At 36.9% G+C, this 16,403-nt stretch overlaps 1 protein-coding gene across 1 annotated transcript; it reads right to left on the bottom strand.

Annotated features, from left to right (window-relative positions):
* Positions 1-1,313: 1,313 nt before the first annotated feature.
* LOC306871222 (sulfhydryl oxidase 2-like) lies at positions 1,314-16,073 on the bottom strand. Its single transcript, XM_079419003.1, has 12 exons — positions 15,736-16,073; positions 9,559-9,659; positions 8,511-8,559; positions 8,282-8,387; positions 7,996-8,086; positions 6,418-6,563; positions 6,179-6,322; positions 5,457-5,586; positions 5,211-5,333; positions 4,914-5,064; positions 4,502-4,690; positions 1,314-3,262 (listed from the first exon to the last, which is right to left on the bottom strand). Exons 1-12 carry the CDS (start codon positions 15,992-15,994, stop codon positions 2,751-2,753), a joined length of 2,001 nt encoding a protein of 666 aa, XP_079275129.1. The 5' UTR covers positions 15,995-16,073; the 3' UTR covers positions 1,314-2,750.
* Positions 16,074-16,403: the final 330 nt, after the last annotated feature.

The following is a 16,403-nucleotide window of genomic DNA, read 5'->3' as shown; positions in this document are numbered from 1 at the left end:
ATGGAGACAAAAGACAGGCAAGACAGAAAGAGAGAGATGGAGCAATGGCTCACTTTTATTTGAGCGTCAACACACGAAGAAAAGACAAGAACAGGAGCGTGCACCCCGCATGCACCAACCCGAATGCGTGCAGACACATAATCCATCAGAAGCTGTCTGCCATGATCGGCTGCATGCTCAGGATTATTTACATTAAGGGCAGACAAACGGTGTGTGCCAGGAGAGCAGCTCTGCATTGCAGTCCCTGTCACAGGCTGGCATGCTCAGTACAGAGTCTGCATACCCAATCAGATGTGCCAACACGGCATCAGACAGATACTCAACCGATAAGAGAAAGAAAAGAGAGCGACTCAGCCTCAAAGCTGCCCTGAATCTCAGATCAGTACATCAAACCGAGAAGCATTTTAAGGCGGCACGTATTAGACGGATGGCTGAAAGACTGTAGTGTGCAAGTAAGAGTTGAGTACAGAGCAGTGGGGCAGTAAAGCAGCGTCTCTCAGCAAAGTGGGGAAGAAGGCGCTATGCTTCTGTCTCTGACTCGCCGCCTTTTAATGCTGAGACGCCGACGGGCTACGGCGTGAGTCAGCACTATTAGAGACGAACTGCCCTGCCATCTTCCAGTCTTCTGTCTAATATCAACAGCAAAAAAATTATAGTAAATCAATGAGGTGCAGCAGACACACACCCTGCGACTGCTGCAAAACTTGATTCCAGCTGTCTGTCTGGTCTCTTTAAAAGCTGTCAAACTGTCAGGCTGTGGGGAAAAAAGCCAAACTTGACACATTAAGCTGTCTCTTGAAGAAAGTGCCCTTAAACTTTGTTTCCACTGCGAAATGCACACCATCCAGGAAAAATGTCCTCTCCCAGTGTGAAGAGATGAAGTTATTTTACATTTGGAAACATAAGTGCCTGTGCAGACATCTGTTAAGTTGACAGCTGGAGCTCTAGTAATAGACAGCATTAGTATGGTCACATGTATGATGTCCCTGGGGAGAACAGACTGCAGTCTGAGCTGGTGGGGAAAGTGATATTCCATACTGCCTACTAGAGGGCAGACACAGACTTACAGCAATAGAAAACTTAAATGACCTCCCGGTGTGCTTAGACTTGAAATTGCAGTTACACGGTGTTCTCGGGACGGTACATTCGACTTTTCTCCTCATAAAAGATTGTTTAAGAACCACTCTTCAGAAAACCGATCTCAAAATGAAACATTTACATTATACCACAAGTAACAGTATATTATAGTGGTGCTCCATAAAACTCAAGTACATGTATGTATCTGCATTGTTGGTAGATATGAACTAGAAAATGATGGGAAATACATATTTTTATTTGAAAGATAACTTACAGTGTTCTTCATACAAAATGCAACAACTCCCCTGAAAGGACAAACTACATATATACAGAACAACTGCACCCAAAAATAGTCCTTAGATAGAAAATATAATTCTTAAAGCACTGGAAATAATAATAATTAAATTCTATCCAATTTACAGCCGTTCATTTGGAGCAGCCTAGAAGGCCACATAACGGGCACATACTGTCACAACACAGAAGCCGTATTTTATTAAGAATGCTTTATAAATATTTAGCCTCAGGTCCACATTAACACTGCTACATTAGATAGTGAAATAAATATCACAAGCTGAACACATTACAAATCAGTCCACAAACCAAATGCTTATAATGATATTTAGTTTTTTTACGATAACAACACATTTTGATTCTAAACTTTGAATCCAAATACTGCTGTAGTAATATAGATGTTAAACAATAAACGGTCTGTGATCAGGAATCCTCCGAGTACACTGTAATAATGCGTTCCCTTAAGGTTCAACATGTATGGTGTGTCTTCTATGAGCTCTACAACAGAATGCATTTGTTTTACAGTGACATGGACAAAAAAAAAATTTAAGTATAAAATAATTATTGAAATAAGTTCCAGTTAAATTCCAGTAATCTACAGAAAAAAAACGAGATTATCAATAAAAGTTTACTCACTAAGTGTGCTCACTATAACGGAGTACCAAAAAAGTCTGAAAATTTGACACATTTTTATTTTTTGGAAGAGATTATTGTAGTCATTATAAATCCCCTGTTGAGTTGCATCAATACAACCAATTATGAAGCATTCTGACAAGATTTAAAAGGTAGAAAAAAATTAAAAGAAAGAAATTAAGCTTAAAATGAACCGTAGCTCTTTTTGTGACTTCACATGCAGATTTTTCCACATCTGGTCACTGACAGGCAGTGTTTCGTGTCACTGGCTTCTCGGCTAGGGACCTTGAGTGACAGAATAAATCATATTCCCAAGTGTTTTTTGGACCATCAAACAGAAATATGGGGACAGAGTGACTTTCATAGAGAGCGATATATACCCTGTGAGAAACTTAGGATATATTATTTCAATAAAAATCTCTATAAATAATGTAGAATATTCATAAAAATATACTTTGACCTAGGTTGTTACTTTTACTATAATAAAATAGCTTCTCCTGTTAAATCATCCTCTCTGTTTGTTTAGGGTTGAGAAAACCTCGCCAACAGGTGCTTGTTCACAAAACTAAGCCTGATACACGAGTTAAACTTTCACAAGTTCTTCATTACAAAACACTTCACAAAAACATCAACAACAACAAGATCAAAACAAAAGTCATAAATAAATTAAAAGTCTCCTTCAACAATTGGCAGGGGTTTCATATATTACATTCACATTATCCACAGTTTCCCATCGCAGTATTCCGCTGCTATACGTAAGGCCGGAAGTTTCTGGTTTTCCATCTCTTTGAGCGAATGCGGAAGAAGAAAAACATGAACATGAGGAAGACGCAGGAGAGGGCATAGAGGAGCACGCAGAGACTCATGTCCACACTGGAGAATCCCAGGCCCAGGAACGTCATCCCTTGCCGGGCATCTATCTGGATGCCGGCGTGCTTCTCTCCTGCACCATTGGTGTCACTCCTCTTCTGATGTTTAGGAGCGCTGTCAGGAGATGGCTTTAGGTTGTGGTTGAGGTGAAGGTTGCTGTTAGGTTTGGTTATGGCTTTGGGTTTGTCGGGAGCAGGAGGGCCTGGCTCTGGTTGGCTGTTGCTGGAGTATTTTGGGGAGATGTTTGAGGCACAGTAGTGTTGTCTGAGGAAAGTGAGCACCATCTGTTCGTTCCAGACATGAAGGCCTTCTTGCTCCTCATGGCATGTGGGACAGAGATCAGGAGTCGGCCATTGAGTCTTAGGAAACATGGGGTCCTCACTCATTGAACCTGCATAACGAGTGCAATCAGCTATGAGGGCAACGTCTGCTAGCATGTTTATGAGAACTTTACATTTATAGTTTGGACAAGAAAACATGATTGTAGTTCTTGAATTTCTCCTGGAACATTAATGAAGTCGTTCGTTCTTTCTTTCTTTTTCCTTCCAGTCCTAATTTTATTCTTTCTACCCTTCCATCCATCCTTCCCTCCTGTCCCTTCTCCTTTCTTTCCTTCTTTTCCTTCCTACCCCTTTTGCCTTTTCCTCCTTCACTTCTTGTTTCCTGCCCTCCTTGCTTTCTCCCTTCCAGTCCTAATTCCATACCTTCTATCCTTCCTACTTCCTAATATTGCTCTTTCTTTTTCTTCTTTCCCTTCTTTTCCATCCTACTTTCTTTGTTACCATATTTACCTCTCTTTCACCCTTGCATTCTATCCTTCATGTCATTCCTCCTTTCTTGCTTCCTGTCCTTAACACCCCCCCACATCCTTTCTTACAGTTCTTTTTCCTTTCCTTTCATTTCTAATTCATTCATTCTTTCTTCCCTCCTGTGCTTTTTTCTTCCTTACACTTCCAGTCCTTTTATGTCATCATGTTTTTAACCTTCTTTTAATCCTAATTCTCCTTTCTTATATTCTTTCCTTCTATCCATACTTCTTTCTTGTCTCCTTTCATTATTCCTGCCAGTTTTCTTTTTTTTCCCATGCTTCTTACACTACATTCAAAAAGTTTGGGGTTGTAAGATTTTTCTATTGTTTTTTAAACAAGTCTCTTATGCTCATAAAGGCTACATTTATTTCAGTAACAACACAGTAAAAACAAGAATATTGTGAAATTACAATTTAAAATAACTGTTTTGACATTATTTATTCCTTTAATGGCAAAGCTGAATTTATCAGTAGTCATTACTCCAGTCTTTAGCATCACATGATTCAGCAGAAATGATTCTAATATGCTGATTTGCTCTAAAAACATTTCTTATTGTCCTCAACGTTGAAAACGATTGCACTGCTTAATATTTTGTGGAAACTGTGAAACATTTTTTCTTTAATGAATAGAACATTCAAAAGAACAGAACTAATTTGAAATGACAATATTTTGTAAAATTCTAAATGGATTTAAAGTTAATGATCAATTTAATGTGTCTTTGCTGAAAAAAAAAAAAAAAAAGACTTACTGACCCCAAACCTCGCTAATGTATATATTTTGTCACTCACTTGTACATTTGTGCAGTATGTTTTCTGTCTTACCTGTCAGTCTTGCATTGACCTGATTGTGTTTTCTCCATAGCCACAGAACTGCATCATCAACAGACTTGACCTGGTTCAGAGACTCCTGAGCCATTTCCTCAAAATGCTTCCCACACTCCTGGCAACCAAAGAAGGTCCCAATGTAGCGACGCATGGTTTGAAGGACTGCCAAGGGGTCATCCTCAAACCCTGAGAGAAAGAAGGTGGGCTTAAATTAATTGTAGCAATGACGAACAGGAACTAATAGAAAACATCTACCAAATGAATGCTCTGCTTGCTACAGACCAAACAGCAACATATGAAATTATTATATTACAGAATTATTTATACTGAACATTGCTAATCTACAATAACGATAACAACGGATGAGATCATCTCAAACATGTTTCAGAAGGGATTTCCCTGCTAATACCAGTGTTTGCTAGGGCATCGGGTCGGTTGGCAGCTTGCACAGTCAGAACGTGAAAGAGAGTCCAGAGGGAGCAGGGATATCCTCTTAGTGCCACACTACTACCCTGGCATCCAACCCACTGCACTTGCTCACTCAGGTACAGCCCTGAGATCTGAGAATAACACAAACAGAGCACCAACATACTGATTTATGCTCTTGTCATATACACAAAAAACAACTAAAAGCTTACATGTCACCAGGCAAAAGACTTTATGAGATGTATTATGCAATAAGTTGTTTAGTGGGTGACGGTCTTACCCTCATCTTGTTGTTAACTAAGTCCAGGATAGCATCGTAGGGGATCTTCTCCAGAGGTAAACTGACTAGCCATTCTAGCAATGTCTCGAGAAGTTTCACTACAGATTGACGACCTGGAAATAGCTACAATCAAATGGGCCAAGTAAGATATAACCTTGTAAATTTCAACGCTCTAATGAAAACAATTTTAGTGCAAGAAGACAGCTCAAATGCAAAAAAAAAGTTGTGTTTGGGTTACAACGCTACCTTGGCGACAACTGTTACAAAGTCCTTGAAAGTTTTTAGTTCTTCTCCTTCTAAGGTCTTGTGGGTGGCCAGTTCAACCCTCAATAGATAATGCAAGCCAGATTCCAGATCTGCCATGTATACCTTAGACCTGAAGAAACATTAAGATGAGGTAACCAATGTCAAAGTGGGTAAAAATGGGTGTTCATCTTCTAAACTGTTAAACTGCAGAAATTTGGACTATGTCACTTTTTACAGGAAATGTACACAACTGTTCAGAAGCCTGGGGTTGGTAAGATATTCATTTATTTAATTACTATTATTTTTTTTACCTTTTATTTTGTGCTCACCATGTCTGAATTGATAAAAAATACAGTAAAAAATTGTAACACTGTGACATAATATTACAATTTCACTATTTAAAATAACTGTAATAACCTATTTTAATATATATTAAAATGGAATTTATTCCCGTGATGGCAAACCTGTATTTTCAGCAGTCATTACTCATGAGTGTCACATGATCCTTCAGAAATCATGCTAATATGCTGATTTGCTGCTCAAAAAATGTTTCTTATTATTATCAGTGTTGAAAAAAGCTGCCGCTTAATATTTTTTGGAAACCATGATACATTTGAAATAGAAATCCTTTGTAATTTTTTTACTGCCACTTTTGATAAATTTAATCTGTCCTTGCTGACTCCAAACTTTTGAACAGTAGTGTAAATATCAATAAAACTCACTTTTCAAACTCCTTCCACTCCACATGGGTTCCCTGTCCATTATTCCCAGGATGAGGACGCTGCAGGGACGAGGTGGACTGTTTCCTGTGTACTCCAGGGAGGAGTTTTAGGAAGGAGGAGAAGAAAAAGCGTAGCCTCTTCTGACTGTTAACACAAACAAAAATGTATCAAATGCACATAAACAGGACCTCTACTTGATAATTAGACCAAAATGAACAAAGCAGAGGCTGTTAACGTACACATTCATGACAGTGTGCGTGCCGTTGGGATAGAAGAGGTACGCTGAGGGAACTGAACTTATCCCTAGTTTCTCCATTAGAAGTTTGTCTGAGCTCAGAGCTCTCTTCACTGCCAAACCCTCATATGGCATTAGGTCCAAAATTACCTAGTTAAAAAGAGCGCAAAACATTAAATTAGAGCATACATCACTAATTATGCCCGGAGGGGTCATTTAGATCATCATCTTCTCACCCACTTGTCATTTGAAACCTATGTTATTATACTTTTTCCATGGAACACAAAAGGAGTTTGGTTTATTGGGACTCAAAGGCAATATTCAAAGACTATCGAATCTAAAACAAAATAAAATAAAAAAAATAAATAATATGCTCAAAAATATGAAGTCAGTATAATTTTTATTGTTTTAGCATTTTATTTATTATTTTGTTATTATAACAAAAAGATTTAGTGAGAGCCACTGGTTTAAACTGCTTTCTTTTCAGCAAAAGTAGACTACAACCATCAAGCACCAAAAAAGAAAAAAAAGTGCTATAAATGTGCTATGTAGGCTTTCTAAAACAATACAATAGGTTTATGTAAAGAACAGATATATGTTTCTGTGCTATTCACTGAAAATGTTACTTTCTGCTATTTCTGATAGTGTGTATACTTTTATAATATATATATATATATATATATATATATATATATATATATATATATATATATATATATATATATATATATTTTTTTTTTTTTTTTTTTTGGAGGTTTGCAGTGTCTATCTAGGTTTATGTTATGGTAAAAAGAAGCCTGGACATTGAGCAAAAATTCTCTTTATTTGTCTTTATTTGTTTTGATGTATTTTGTCTTCAATGGAAGAAAGTCATGCTAATTTTAAATAGAGCTGCACAGATCATGGAAACTGAGACCAGTCGACATATTTATTTTTCACAAAGTCTTTTATATGCATTTGCAATTTTTTCCCTTCTAGCTGCACAGCGATTCAGCAGAATTACTATAGTTACCCTTGAATGGACACATTATATTTAATTTAATATCAATAAAAGAAAATGGCATACATATCTGAATTTAGGTATGTCTCATCTAAAGTGAATGCTTACATTTACATTTATTCATTTAGCTGACGCTTTTATCCAAAGCGACTTACAATTGCTATATATGTCAGAGGTCGCATGCCTCTGGAGCAACTAGGGGTTAAGTGTCTTGCTCAGGGACACATTGGTGTCTCACAGTGGATTCGGACCCGGGTCTCTCACACCAAAGGCATGTGTCTTATCCACTGCGCCATCACCACCCATCAACAGCTAGAATGCTTACAACAACAAATTGCCCACCAGTGCAGCAATGTCATGCTTACAGCAGTGAGAAAAAAAACTCGGTCATTCAGCAGAGCTGTAGTGTAAGTGTGAATTTGTGCCTGCTTTATACATAAACGAACTGAAAATTGATCAGCTGATAAAAATAACATTGACCAATAACAATCAGATCAATTTGGAAAGACATATGGGTGAGTAAATTATGATATACGATCTTATACTGCTTTATGTCCGACAATTGACAACCACTTTTCATACCTCTCTTCCAATATAAGAGTCTTCATCCTCAACTATAACTGCAGTATAGAACTCCGTTTTCTTCCCCATTAAGGATAGAATCTCCTCAGACCTGCAACAGATGACAAACTCAGTGTCTCTAAATAGAAATGGAGACGAACTCCATTTATGTCTAGAAATGAAGCCCTAAACAAACATTCATAATTTCGCTCTGAAAGCCGGAGACAGAAAATGTTAAAAATGGCTGGAATTGAACGTGTATGTGAAGATGATTTAAAACGGGTGGTAATATTGTAGATTTGGGCACCTGGCAGGGTCAAGGGGAGGGCAGCCCACAGGCCAGTCATGTTTTGTGTGGTTTTGTAGGAAGTTCACCATCAACTGCCTCACTGTCTGAAGCTCTCGGTCAGCCCCTATCAGTGCACAAATAAAACAAAATCAGAAATTCAAGTTAGTTCCACAATAATTACAATCGCTGCAACAATAATTATTGACAAAGCTTCAATTCTAATCATAGCTAAAATAATTAAACCTACCACGATATGTCTTCCCATAATCATTTGTGGTGTCATGTGCCTTAAAATACTAAAAAGAAAAACAAATAAGAAATTATACCCAAATTAAATCTCTAAAACAACATGTCCTATATATGTCAGTTTTTACAGTGTCCTAACCAGGCATGTTTCTGGCAACAAGAAATTTGATAAGGGTGTAATAATACATTTGTCTATTGTATAATTACGCTGGTTTCAGGTTTACATGACCTCGATAAGACAAAAACAGCTAGAGAGAAGCACAGCAAAATAGAGCAGAAGGCAGGGGTCTTATTTTTTTTTAAGTTAACTTGCCACAGTATAAACATTCAATAAATAGTATAGGAAACATGATGCATTTAATGCATGAATTCAAAGATGGAACATTTCCAATAAGATTTATACTGTGCAAACACAATATAACAGGCTGTCAGCATTATTAAGATTATTAAATTTAAAAGGTAAATAAATAAAAAATAAATAATCTAAATCCAAATAATCCAGTCACCTTCTATAATTGGCTAGTCTGTTAATAGACAACTAGATGACTACTGTAAATCGTCCTTGATATATATATGAATATTTTTGATGTACAGCGTTGTAGAGCAGGAGTTTGGACCAATAAGATTTCTTATGGAAAAAAATTAAACAAAAACATGCTTGGAGTACATGTTCTGCTTGATGTAGTCTATTAAAATGCCATTAGAACTCCCCCATACTTCGAGATGTATGGGCCAAAAATGCCAATTATGAGTTTTTGTCTTATATTTTACATAATATGATTTAGTTAAGCAATAATCACACAAACAATAGTTATGTTTTTGTCGATTACCAGTGCAATTGAAAATGCAATGTTGATTTTATATTGACATTTTAGACAATATTATCATTGTCTGTTTTTGCTAACAAAAATGGTTCCAAACAAATCTACAATGACTCCAAAACTTAATGACAGTTTAAGTTTCATAATTAAAGTGTTATTTAATTTTTTTAAAGGGCATCTAGTTTTAATCTGCTGAAAGAATAAATAAGATCATTTGTACAAACATACCCTGAAGGTGGGGTAGAAGTGGATTCCAAACTCCTTACAGATGTCAAAGTTCTTCTCATAGGCACAATCCAGAACTCCTATCTGAATGGCCTGTGCCCAGTCTATGAGAGTAGAGACATCACACATTTCACAAACAAAACATTATGAATCTAAAAATTAAGAGAAATTCTGTCATCAAGTACTCACTCTCACATTGTTCCAAACCCATAAGACGTTTATTCATCATTTAACGACAAATTAAAATATTTTTAATAAAACCAGAAAGATTTTTGACCCTCTATTGAAAGTCCATTCCACCAAAACTTCACTAAACTTCAATGCATATGAATCGAGTCATTTAAACCAAATCTTCTAAAGTCACAGAATTACTTTATATGATAAACAGATATAATTAAGGCTTTTATTCAAATATAAACATAGATCAACACTCCATTCATATGGATTACTTTTACAATCTCTTTTTGAATTCGTTGAAGCGACTTGTTGAGATCAAAGTTTTGACATAATGGACTATTAATGGAGCAACATAAATTTCCCCAGTCATTAAAAATACATTCATCAGTGTTTCAAAGATGAACAAATGTCTAATGGGGCTGGAAAGACATGAGGGTGAGCAAATAATGACATAATTTTTATTTTTGGGTGAAGTAACCCCAAATTAAATGATGTTGTGATGAAGTACCACATTATGTCAATACTTGTTTTCGGTTTAATAATGCTCTTTTTAGACATTTCACAACAGCCCTAAAGTGAAGAGGTAGAAGAGCATTTGTAGAGACTTGTGCCCAGTAATATTTCTTGATTTGTGTTGTAAAACACAAGCTGACGACTACACTGAATGTTTTATCCATACTGGCACCCAGAACAGATGCCAGATAGCCTAAGTGGAGAGGTAAAAGGACCTCTGGCAGGAAGCCTAAAATCATTTGATGCATTACATGGTTGTGAGCTCTGACATCGGAAATGTAGATATGTCTCTCACATAAAACTTTGTGAGAAGAAATATAGTCGTACTGCCTCAATGCATGATTTCATACATTGTATACAGAGTTTCCACAGCCAGGTGGTTTGTTTTTAACGCAAACTCATAAACTGAACAGCTGTAAAATCTGTGTCAGAAAGATGAAGCAGATGGGGTGTGAAGAAGGCAGCTGATATAAAAATGTTTGGATGAGAAAGAGGAGGGACAGCCGGGGCACTTTAGTCCTCTATTCTTCACCTGAGGGTGGGACTCTGTGGGTTTTGGGATGTGTGGGGGAATGCACAGCGGGGTCGCGTCCTCACAATAGGGCCATCTGACCCTCATTGTGAAGGTAACAGCTGGTAGGCGGCTACTCGCGAGCCACCCAACCGACAGCTTGTGCCAACAAAGGCAGACTGAAAGCATTCAACAGAAGACTTGTCCTCGCAACGTTAGTCATCCAAAGGCCATAATCACCCCTTCCTTCCCAGTCCAATGAAGAGGAAAAGCAAGGCATGGCATTCCAGAACTGTACCCTGTGATACGATATGGCATATGCATTTTTGAGCCAATCTTATGCTGGTCTAATTACAAAAAAAACAACACAAAAATACTTCAGCATAAGAACAGGGTAATCATTTAGTACCATACTCATTGAAAAGCTGGGATTTAGGATCCCTTTTTAAGCCTAGAAAAAATTAGCTTTGAGGATTCAGGGGGAGAAAAAGAAGTTACGCCCAGAACTGAATTCTGTCATCATTTACTTACCCGCATATCAACCCAAACTTTCTTTCTTCTGCGAAACATTCAGTAAAAGAATATATTTTGAGAAATGTCTCAGTGTTTTTTGGAAGTCAATGGACACCAAAACTATTTGGTTACCAACATTCTTTTATGTTTCTTTTATCTTTTATGTTTCACAGAATAAATGGTTTTAAAACAACATAATGATGACATAATATTCATTTTTGGGTGAACTATCCGATTAAGATTACCATTTAAACTTCCTTTGAATATAATTTGTAACATGAAAAATTGTTGTCGAAATGAAAACTCATTACAGATGTTGGACACCGTGAGAGAGAACTCTTGATGGTTTAAAAACGGACCCTGCATAATTTCACAGCTCTACCACTTTTAGAATCTTCGAGACAAGGTGTTAAATGCATTCGCCCTCATTTAGATTATATGTGTCAGTCTACAGTGACCTTTTCATCGCAGTCACCCTTCACTGCACCCAACACAAGTGGCTTCCTCCAGAAAACCATCGGTCCTTTATCTCAGAGCACGGCAGGCACGTAGCACTGCTGTCTAAGCATTTTTATTAGCAATTAGGCCGGTCTTGTAGCTCTAAGACGGTCTAAAGAGAAAATGACTGTTAATCCCATTATTTATTCAGAGGAGCTTTAGGAGCCACAGCTTGACCAGAGGTGGGCTTTCCCCATCCAACCAGAGCTGCTTACAGAAAACACTCATCAAAACCAGCAAACAGAAAATGAAAGCAACTAGAGGAAATCTTTGAGTCTATCAGGTCTAAACCTGTAAAATCCAGTTCATCAACACATACAGTACAGGAGAAGTTTGGTAGGATTACATATGTTGAGTTTCTGTTTTCAGATCATGAAAAATAACAACTTAAAATGCTATTTTTGTATCAGTGTTGACATTTTAAGCTTGATGAAATTGTCTCATGACATTAAAAACTGGGCAAACCAAACACATTTGTTTTAAAGGCAAGTTAGTGTTATATTATATAGACATTTTGCTGGTGCTTATACACAACTTGGTCATGTCTGAATTTAAAAAGGTATATGAGGGCAAATGCATCTAAATGAGGGCAAATGCATTGACTAAACAAATAATTTTAAATATATCCTGTGGTGGGAAAGAGATATATATCTTTCCCACCACAGGATATATTTAAAATGATTTGTATAGTCAAAATATAAACAAACTTTGTGGTTTGACATACTTTAGTTCATCTACCATTTTAAAACCAAATTTTGTATAATTATATTTAATTCTTGTATAATTAACAACATACATTCAGTTTTATGATCTCATACAAATTTAAAGTATTTTTTACTTTTAAAAATGCATGTGTTACAGGACTATTTAACGGATTAGTTCACTCAAAAATTATAATTGTTATAACTTACATAATTTACTAACATGTCATAACAAACCTGCAAATACTTTCTGTCTTCCATCTAACGCAAAGAAGAAATACTGAATAAATATTGTAGCTCTTTTTTTATGCAGTTAGAATGAATGAGCATTGGAGCATTCAAGCTTCAAATGGATGCAAAAAGCATAATTAAAATTATATATGGCTAATACACTATATTCCAAATTTTCTGAAATCGTATGGTACCTTTGTGTGACAAACACACCTATATTTAAATTGTTATTCTCTGAGACTATTAACTGCTGTGACAAATCAGTAAGACATATCAATTCAGTGAGCTGACCTTAAGAACTGGATCAATTTATGAACAAATCATGGAATGTTTCTGACCAGTTTTGTGAACCTGATCAACTGCTTCATAAAAAGACTGGACTCAAAAGGATGTCCAAACCATGAATGAATCAATCATTGCTACTTCTCTAAGAAACTTATGTTGAATAACAACTTAAATTCTGGCCTTTTTTCAAACAAATCTATCATAGGAACACACTATATTCCAAATCTTCTGACACCATACAATAACACACCAAAATTTAAGTCGTTATTATCTGAGAACCTTGCTCTGAAGTAGAAACTGCATGTGCTGTGGCTTGTTTACAAGCAGAGGAATGCACAAGCATGCGTCCTGATACTGTTGTGAACGCGCATTGAAAACTGACACAGAAGAGAAGAAATTGTTGAATACAGTCATTATTTTTGTTTTCTTTGCACACAAAAAGTATTCTTGACGCTTCATAAAATTAAGGCTGAACCACTGATGTCACATGGACTAGGCATGCACCAAATGTTTGGCAACCAAAATTATTAATAATAAGAAGCAAAAAACTAATAAATTTTACCGAACAATGACGTGACACGATCAAACAGAGGCGCACACTAATGCAGCAGAGGCAAAAATCATTATATAAGCACCGACAGCAAGAGTGTTTAAAAACTGCATCTCCTGTCTTCGATGAGAAGAGGAAGTGTGGTTGTTGCTGGTTACTGTATGATGATTGAAATCGCAAAATAGCCTCAGAACGTGTAGTAAATAAACTGCAGAATGTTGTGTTTTCTAATACACGCACGAATTGCATGTATTCAAACATCGCTGCACGAGCTCGCAGCGCCAGGGTTCAAAGTCCAAAGTGCGAGGAGAATCTGCGCTGAAACTTATTAAATAATAATAATAATAAACAACAGCTCTATTAATACATTATAACATTCACACAGTGTTCATATTGGGATCTGTAATATTTTTAAGTTTTAAAAGAATTCTGTTCTGCTCAGCAAGGCTGTATTTATTTGTACAGTAAAAAATACATAACTGATTCAAGAAGGGGGTCTCAAAAATGGCCAAAAAAATTATTTTACTTACTAATTTTAAGTGAAATTATGCTTTGTTGGTATAGTGTCTGCTAGAATGTTATAAAATGTTCAGTGTTAAGGAAATAATTTTAAATTGTTGTTTTGTAATTGATTTGTCCTTTGAAAAGCTAGACAAAACCGTAAAACGCACATTTCGGCTATTTAATTTATGCAATGGTGAAAAAACTGGCAAAATATATGGGGGGGGGGGGACGCGAAAAACTGTGTTCGGGTATTCAGCCATCGGCCCAGTGTTTCATTTTGTTCGGCTTCAGCCAAGAATTTTCATTTCGGTGCATCCCTAACATGGACTATTTTAATGATGTCCTTGCTACCTTTTTGGGCCTTGAACATGTCAGTTGCATTGCTGTCTATGCAGGGTCAGTGCAATTGCATATCAATTCAGGGTCTTGAATTTCATCAAAAATATCTTAATTTGTGTTCCGAAGATGAACGAAGGTCTTACGGGTTTGGAACGACATCATTAATGACAATTTAAATTTTTGGGTGACCCCTGTCCTTTAACCCTGGAACAAACTGATTCATAAACAGATTATTCAGACCAGTTTGATTGATTTGCTGAAAAGATCTGACTCAAAAGAAACATTCATTCATAGTGGTGTCAAATAACAACTTATATTTTGGCCTTTTATTACATAAATCTTTGGCATGAACATAGTGCACAAGTGCGATGTTGTTGTTATATTTGGAGCTTGACAGCTCAATTATATTAAAACGTATGGCCAGAATAATATTTAATAATACAGATTTAGACCAACGTGAGATTTGTGTGACAAAAGGCCAGAATTTAAGTCGTTATTGAACAAAAGTTCATGAGAGCCCGTGCAATGTCCAAACTGTGAATGATTCATTCTTTTGAGTCGGATCTTTTCAGTGAATCAGTTGAACTGCTTCACAAAACTGATCTGAATGATGTGCTCATGAATCAGTTTGTCAATAACGACACAATTTTCAGTTTGGAGTAATCTATACATCTAATTGTTAAAAAAAAACTAAATATTAAGAGACAACTAAAAAGAAATATACTGTACACTACCTGGAGACATTTATCTGACGGTGTGTGTGTGTGTGTGTCGTGGTGAACATAAAGGCCTTGAGTGTAATGATAAATACAGAAAACAGTCAGCAACAACCGTGGATTTACAAGCAGGTGTATCAACAAACCAGGCATTATGCATGCCCTCCTGTGTACTTAAATCCAAATGCACAAAAACTCAGTAAGCCTCATTAAGCAAAACCCATGTGATATTGTACAATAAAATACATTTACACTATTTAAAAATAAAAACGAAAATAATTTATTGTAGAGCAAGCCAAACAGAAAAAGCACTAACAATTACTTAGAAATCAAGGCAACGCCATGTTTAACTTGAACTATATCAATATCATGATAGTACCATATGTATTCGTGGAGGTGTGGATATGTTAATCACTCAGTGCCGTGGAATATATCAGAGTATGAGTACTTTGATATACCATGGCATTACCATCACTTTGACATTACATAGTAAGAATGATCATGCCTAAAGAACCTCTTTCCATATTATTATTTGGAAAAACTTGGTGTCTGAAGAGGATGCCTTAAAACGTTTAAGGAAATGTTATTGTCTTTCCCCAAGAGAGTGAATAAACAGGAAGATGATCATACAAATGCACCTACCCTTCACGTCTCCGGCCAGCGCTTTCCATGTAGGCGAGTACTGGATACAGTGTCCGCACCACGACGAGTAGAACTGAAGCAGCCAGGCGCCGGAGGAGTTCAACACGGTCTGCTTCAAGCTGTCGCTGCTCAGTATAACCACTGGATCCTCCTCAGTGTATAACCGAGCTGACTGAGACAGTCCGCACAGCAGCCCCAACAGAACACCGAGATTAACACAAAACGCCACGGCCATTGGAGGTGATGGAAGAAACGCCATACAATTTGAAGCCACTCACTTAAATGTATTCTCTACATTCAGACTGATTCTGCTCGCTCCATTAGTAGGGACGTGAGTCTTCCAGGGCATCATCACTGCGCTACGAGGACGCAGGCGTCCATCTTGCGCATCCTATCTGCGTAAGGGCGACGCAGATCACATATTTGTATCATATTGTAACAACTGGCTGTTGTTCTGTAGAACGTGGGGCTAGCCGGAGCTAAGTTAGGCCGCTCCACTATTACTAGACTAATTACTAGCAGGAAATGCGAGCACTCGTGTCCCATACACCGCACGACTTTGAGTGTCTCTGTCGGCCAAAGCAGTGGCAAAACAAACCAGCAGGAGGCAGTAATGTCTTCATTACACATTTATTCTGAACACAGAATTAGAACTTTTACAAGCAAGC

Source organism: Barbus barbus, assembly GCF_936440315.1.
Source record: "Barbus barbus genome assembly, chromosome: 6".
NCBI classification, from domain to species: domain Eukaryota; kingdom Metazoa; phylum Chordata; class Actinopteri; order Cypriniformes; family Cyprinidae; genus Barbus; species Barbus barbus.
This window is presented reverse-complemented; position numbering and strand designations above follow the sequence as displayed.